The 7,090-nt window shown below is 45.7% G+C and overlaps 1 protein-coding gene across 2 annotated transcripts; it reads right to left on the reverse strand.

Moving 5' to 3' along the window:
* Positions 1–287: 287 nt before the first annotated feature.
* Positions 288–6,818, reverse strand: LOC144094355 (uncharacterized). Of its 2 annotated transcripts, XM_077628336.1 has the most exons (7): positions 6,275–6,818; positions 5,934–6,108; positions 4,181–4,295; positions 2,218–2,271; positions 1,861–1,914; positions 1,490–1,558; positions 288–499 (listed from the first exon to the last, which is right to left on the reverse strand). In XM_077628336.1, exons 2-7 carry the CDS (start codon positions 6,028–6,030, stop codon positions 430–432), a joined length of 459 nt encoding a protein of 152 aa, XP_077484462.1. In that variant the 5' UTR covers positions 6,031–6,108; positions 6,275–6,818; the 3' UTR covers positions 288–429. The 2 variants fall into 2 exon arrangements, 1 of the variants encoding a protein (XP_077484462.1); XR_013306494.1 differs by having other exon boundaries at positions 1,490–1,914.
* Between the last annotated feature and the right edge of the window lie 272 nt (positions 6,819–7,090).

The raw sequence follows: 7,090 nt of genomic DNA on the forward strand, positions 1-7,090 counted from the left end.
TCCCCCTATGTAATGCCCCTAGTGGACCCTTAGGGTACTTGAATAGATCAATAAATGAAGCTGTGACTCACCGATTCTCCTCTGGTAGATGGAGAGGTGTCCAAGAAGAAGATTCCATAATGTGCTCCTCAGCTTGATATGCAGGCCACTCACACACTTAAAAATTCATTGGTTTATTGATTCATCATTGCATACAATATACCATGCAGATCAGTTAGTAGATATTAGTAAAAATTGCCGCGGCGAAATCAAGCTAAGTCCATTCACACAGTCTGAGTGCCTGCACATGCTGTGTTAAAGATTATGCTAATAATGCATGCTGTGGATGGGCCACTCACGCTATCAAATACGCTCTTGGCATATGCACAAGTATTTGACATTCATGGTGTTGAATTCTGCTTCAGAAATAGGCACATTTGACAGGTCCATTTACCATTGCTGGCCTCCTCCTTCGTGGCGTCCCAACAGAGGCTGGGGCGGTTGGCAAAGTCGGAAGTTCCTGCATAAGATAAACTGTTTAGTAATGCAGCCCACCTTAGAATGCCTGTTGCCCTGTTCTCCTCCGCCATGCATCAAGGCATAAGAAGGAAAGCAGGACATGAGGCTAATCACAGAATTACTCGGCATGCCCACTACTGGGCCACGCAACAGCTTCAGTGCATATGTACTCAATGCCTTTCGATGTCACTGCAAAAGAAAAACGCTCGCACATTGTTAAACTCATATCACCTAGCATGTTAAGGTAATGTTATATGTCTACACATTTTATTTTTATTATACACTCAAAGTGTTGCAGAAATAAAGCAGGGTTAATAGCACAACTGTGTAGAAGCGTGAATACATACAGCTTTAAAAATTATTGCATTAAATTTTGTGTCGTGCAATCTCCTTTTCTGAATGCCCACTGGAACTGACGTTAAAGAGGTTGGCATGTACCCATATAAGAAGTATTTCATGAAAACTTATACAAGGAACAACTGAAAAAGAAGAAAACATGACAGTACAAATTTTTTCATGTAGCACGCATGCCAGTTTGCACCGAATACTTTCTACATAGCTGTCAATGACCTTGTCCAAAATCAGTAAAACCAGTTTGGAATAACGTGAGAAAATTTTGTAGAAAAGATATCACTGACCTGGTGGAATATGTCTTGCATAGCCAAATTTTTCTTGATACTGACAGATTATTTGTAGTGGAACTCTGACGAGATGACTATATTGATTTGTGTAACAAACATAAGCAATGAAGGCACATGAAAGAATATTGTGGCAGTTACTAATGTGCTTATGTGGTTGCACAAAAAGGTATCATTCTATATGAAGGATCTTTGCAGAACCTACTGCACTCTGCTACTGTCTCCGGTAAGCACGGGGCCTGACAAACAACTGCAGGTTCTACTGCACTTTACATTGCAGAATTGCAACGACATCCTACCTCATGCAGTGAATAAACCTGGATGGAAACCACACAGGATGATATGAAACTTACTGGTGTAAGTTGAAAGGCTTGAGATGGCCCTGGCTGAATGTCCAGCATTGTGGCCACATCCATAGATGCCTGTAAAAAAATTTTGTTCAGGAGAAATGTGTGTGTACCGAGACATAACAAGCGTTCAGTTTTAAGCACCTAGTGAAAAGTGGAGAAGCATCACACTACTAGACCGTTTTGAGTTATGTCTGAAGGAATAAAGATATGACTGGTGTGCTGAGGTGGCTTGGTCAAAACTTCCTCTGAGCCTGCGCCAGGAAGCTTTCTTTTACATAAAAATTCACCCGTTTCGTGACTCGTGCTGCGAGATAAACTCAGACACTGTCAATCTTCTAGCAGTTGCTGTCACAAAATGGTATATCGTAACATACCTGTTGTGATGGGCCTGGTAAAGTTTCCTGGCTTTCAGTGACATCCATAGGTGCCTGTGAAAAAAAATTTTATTCTTGAGAAATATGCTTCTACCAAAGCATAAGATGTATTCAGTTCTAAGCAACTACTGAAAAATAGAAAAGTATCACACTGCTAGGCTGTGTTTTCAGTTCTGTCAAAACGATTATAAAAAATGACTAATGTGTTGAGGCGATTCAGAGAAAAATTCCTCTGAGCCAGTGCCAGGATGCATTCTGTTACAGAAATCTGTTTTTGGTCGCTCGTGCTGCGACATAAACACAGACACTGTTGTTCTTCGAATTGATGCAGTCACAAAATGGCATATTGTAAAATACCTGTTGTGATGGGCCTGCCAAAGTCTCCTGGCTTTCAGCGACATCCATAGGTGCCTGTAAAAAAAAATTTATTCTGGAGGAATGTCATCATCGTCATCATCAGCCTGACTACGCCCACTGAAGGGTGAAGGCCTCTCCCATGTCTCCAATTAACCCTGTCCTTTGCCAGCTGCGGCCACCGCATTCCCGCAAACTCCTTAATCTCACCCGCCCACCTAACTTCCTGCCGCCCCCTGCTACGCTTGCCTTCTCTTGGAATCCACTCTGTTACCCTTAAGGACCAGCGGATATTTTCCTTTGCATTACGTGCCCTGCCCAAGCCACTTCTTCCTCTTGATTTCAACTAGGATGTCATTAACCCACATTTGTTCCCTCATCCACTCTGCCTACTTCTGGTTTCTTAATGTTACACCTGTCATTTTCCTATCCATAGCTCACTGTGTTGTCCTTAACTTAAGCTGAACCCTCTTTATTAGCCTCCACATTTCTGCCCCATAGATGAGTACCGGTAAGATACAGCTGCCGTAGACTTTTCTCTTGAGGGATAATGGTAAACTGCCATTCATGATCTGGGAGAACCTGCCATATGCGCTCCACCCATTCTTATTCTTCTAGTTATTTCCCTTTCATGATCTGTATTAGCGGTCACTACCTGCCCTAAGTAGGCATATTCTCTTACTACTTCCAGCACCTCGCTACCAATTGCGAACTGCTGTTTCTACTTTGGTTTTCTGCATATTATTTTTTAGCCCCACCATTCTGCTCTGCCTGTCTAACTCATTGATCATGCTTTGCAGTTCTTGTCCTGAGTGGCTTAGCAAGGCAATGTCATCAGCGAATCGCAAATTACTCAGGTATTCTCCATTAACTCTTATCCCCAAATGTTCCCATTTCAGGCCGCGGAATACCTCCTGTAAACAGGCAGTGAATAGCATTGGCGAGATCGTGTCTCCCTGCCTGACACCCTTGCTTATTGGAATTTTATTGCTGACTATATGGAGGACTATGGTAGGCGTGCAATCGTTATAAATATCTTCCAATATTTTCACATAACACTCTTCCACACGCTGATTCTGCAGTGCCTGCATGACAGTTGAGGTTTCCACTGAGTTAAATGCTTTCTCGTAATCAATGAAGGCCATATATAGGGGTCGGTTATAATCTGTGCATTCCTCTATCACTCACTGATAGCGTGAACATGATCTATTGTTGAGTATCTTTTACGAAAGCCTGCCTAATTATTTGGTTGATTAAAGCCTAAGGTTGTCCTGACTATTAGCGATTACCTTAGCAAATACTTAGTAGGCAATGAACAGTAAGCTGATCGGTCTGTAATTCTTCAAGTCCTTGACGTCTCCTTTATAAAGATAATGTTAGCATTCTTCCAAGCTCCTGGTACTCTCGAGGTCACAAGGCATTGCATATATAGGATGGCTAGTTCTACTAGCACAATCTCCCCTCCCTCCTTCAACAAATCTGCTGTTAACTGATCCTCACCAGCTGCTTTCCCGCTTTTCATTCCTACTAAGGCTTCCGTTACTTCCTCTTCTCTTACTGCTACGGGATGTCCCATTGCTGTGCGCTGCGGCTTCTCTCATTAACGTTCTGATTGCATTGGCTACTGCAGATTTGTGTCTCTTTGGCTATTTGATATCTTATCCATATTGCTAATGATATTGCCCTCTTTGTCTGTTAACGCATACATCATGTACCAAGCATACAAGGTGTTCAGCTTTAAGCAGCTAGTGAAAGATGGAGGTGGTGCATCACACTTTAAGACTGTTTTGAGTGCTGTCTGAAGGGTTAAGAAATATGATGACTAGTGTGTCATGGGATTCGGATAAATCTTCTGGTGAGCCCGTGCCAGGAAGCAGTGTTTGTAGCTCCTACTCCAACATATACACAGCCACTGTGATGCTTTGAATAGCTGTAGTAGCCACAAAACAGCGCTGTTTGAAAATACCTGTTGCAGTGGAGACGCTGGAGATGTGTGACTGTGTTAGTGCTTGCTGGGTGCCATGCTGAGCAGTGGCAGCAACAGCTGCGCCATCGCCTGACTGCTGTGAAAGGGGTTCCTGCTGTAAATGAATAATGAGGTGCATCACATGCTCGCAGTGGAACGCCAGCCTTAGCTAAAAAGATGCATGTTTTCAACAGACAGATGTACCAATCTGAGACTGTCAATATGGAACACAGCCAGTGGGCGAGAGTGCACCCATTTCTTAAGAAAGCAACAGCAGAGAAATGCATTGTTAGTACAGCAGGTCTACCATATTTTTGAGAAGGGAGAGTGGGGTGTCTCTCCTCAGGCTCACCCAGCTATACCCCATGAAGTGTGTATGGTATGTGTATGAGGAATTATATATGCAGAACCGCCGTATCTGTATAATAAGGGAGCTAATTATACTCATTGGCATCCACCCAAGCGCAGCTATGCGGCTAAAGGAAAGCTATAAATTGTTTCCACAGAAACTTCGCAAAAGAAAACGGGATTCCCCTAAACATTTGGCCAAGCTTTCTGCCTGTGTTTTGTCATTTTTCCTTTGTCTCATGCTTCCCTTTTCGCTTATGTGTATGACATTTACCGTATTTACTCGCGTAATTTGCGCCCGCACATAGATTGTGCACCCCAAAAAGTTTCAAACTTTTAACCCGATAAAAAAAAAAAAACTACTCGCACATTTTGCGCACTATGCTGAGCCAGACCACCAGCATGTACGCGGGTGCGAACTGTGCCGTTTACCCGGCTTGCTCGCGCTGGCGGTCGCTGTCCCGGACGAACAGTTGCGCGCGCGCCCGAATCCAAAACTCTACCGTACCGTTTGCTATACGGTTTGCCGCTAGTCAGTCGGGCCACACGCAAGGGCCCCGTTTTATTGCCCGTTATCACCTCCCACGGCTGACTTCGCGATTGAATCTTTGCGCGTTTATTGCTTTGAGCTAAGCAGGTGCCGTCATGTCATGCCACCCCGCGGGGAGCTATAGCGTGGGGAAGGGGGGGGGACATGTCAACCTTGTTGCCATGGGGCGAGGGGTGCCAACCTTTTTTTTTAGGACGTGTTCGGATAACTCGCTTGTGCGTAAATTGCGCACCCTCTTTTTGGAGCCCTAATTAAAGAAAAAACGTGCGCAAATCACGCGAGCAAATACGTACGGTGCTCTATGCCTTATGGAACTTCTTTGTGATTTCCTTTGTAAATGAACTATAATTTTAAGGAATTACAGTGCTCTCTCAGTGACACTTCCCAGGTGCTATGGCCGAGATGACAACCAAAAATGCACCGCCTACTGCTAGGCGCAAACATTTGCACACTACAAGTAATAATTAAATAGAAATGAAGCCCCAAGGAAAACTGTGGTGTGCTCGATGCTCTCTTTTTTTCTATTTTCTTCTAATGATGGAGTGCGTAAGCTAATAAATAAATAAATTATCATGTACAGTAAGCAGAATTTCACCAGAGCCATATATAAACCGCAGCCAGTTTAGGAGTATAATGACACAATTACTTTTTATCAGTGCGGGAGTACTGTAGCCGCGCTACTCGATCATAACGTCTAGCTAAAGCCATTTATTCACAAATCGTTCTATTTCTTGCACGAACACCTAAAACATCATATTGAACGCATGCTTATGCAGTAAAGTTATAATAAAGCACCTTCTCAATAAGAGCATTTCTTTCCAATCTCTTGAGAATGTATAGAAGGTGGTTCCTCACCTGAAGGGGGACGGCATCCGCACGTATACGAACTACGAGCGGCGACATCCGATCGAAGTGCTCGGGCAGGAAATGTTTTGAACATACGCAAGTCCATTTTACTGGCTCCCAGTCTCTTTGGCCTGGTCTAACGGCCTCAGTCCACTGCCTCCTTCGCTCTGGATCTTTCGGAAACCTGTTTGAAAACAATACTATTCACTGCACTCGGACAAAGAGCCACCAATAAGGCCGGGGCGGTACGAATACCACGTTCATGCTGTGTCGTGCGTTATGTTCTGCGAGCATGCATTTTACTCATTACGCAGTCAATTAAATACGAAAACAAAATGCAGTATACTTACGTGTGGAAAGTGACGCCCGGTTCTTGTCCTGGCGTGCGCGACCGACACCCAGGAACGCAGCAGCTGGGCATCGCAGCGTCTTTGTTGTCAATGGGAGCAGAAGTCTCACTTTCCGCTGTGTCTGACAGCTGCCGACAGCCTGGCGCGGCGCGAAATCGTCTGCTCGCGCCGCTCGTGTTGATCTTCGCGGTGCTCGCATGCCATTGGCTGAGAAAACGGCCAAGTGTCATGGCGGAGCCCTCGCTTCCGGCTTCAAAAAATGTGACGTAGCAGCCTCTCCTCTTTTCCTTCTTTCCTCCATGTGTCCAGGCCACGTAGGGCCATGGCACTGGCACCCCGGTTCACACAGCGAAGTTGCGTGTCCGGGTCCTGCGACGCAAGGAGGGCCTCCCATTCCTCCCATGTACCGACGGCGGGCTGTCCCTGCGGGGGGAGGATCGGCAGGGCAGCCGAAGAGGATGTGGTCCAGGGTGGCGTGCGGAGCTCCGCAGAGTGTGCACTCTGGGGAAACATGGCGGAAGTAGGAGAGATGCTGAGGGGTAGGAGTCGCCTCCAGAGGATTTGTTGGGAGTGGGATAGGCGGGGGTGGGGAGTGGGATAGAGTCGACGGGCAAGGCGTGCTTGTTGAGTTAGTTCTGAAAACGTGTGTGCCCGCTCCCTCGAGAAATCCCGGCTGGTGTCGCCATTTGCCCGGCAAATAAGTCCTCAGGCTATGTTATCGGCGGCCTCATTTCCGGGATTGCCAGAGTGAGCCGGCACCCACACGAGCTCAATACGCCTATCGGGATTTAGGGTGCACATTCTCAATATCTGCCA

Source organism: Amblyomma americanum, chromosome 6 (genome assembly GCF_052857255.1).
Source record: "Amblyomma americanum isolate KBUSLIRL-KWMA chromosome 6, ASM5285725v1, whole genome shotgun sequence".
NCBI lineage: Eukaryota > Metazoa > Arthropoda > Arachnida > Ixodida > Ixodidae > Amblyomma > Amblyomma americanum.

What these genes read in the sequence shown, in the direction of transcription:
- LOC144094355 (XM_077628336.1), bottom strand. Translation starts at nt 6,030, where the DNA reads ATGGACTTGCGTATGTTCAAAACATTTCCTGCCCGAGCACTTCGATCG. An exon ending in CGGATGCCGTCCCCCTTCAG is followed by an intron (nt 4,296 to 5,933) that starts GTGAGGAACCAC and finishes ATTCATTTACAG; the next exon opens with CAGGAACCCCTTTCACAGCA. An exon ending in CAGCGTCTCCACTGCAACAG is followed by an intron (nt 2,272 to 4,180) that starts GTATTTTCAAAC and finishes TTTTTTTTACAG; the next exon opens with GCACCTATGGATGTCGCTGA.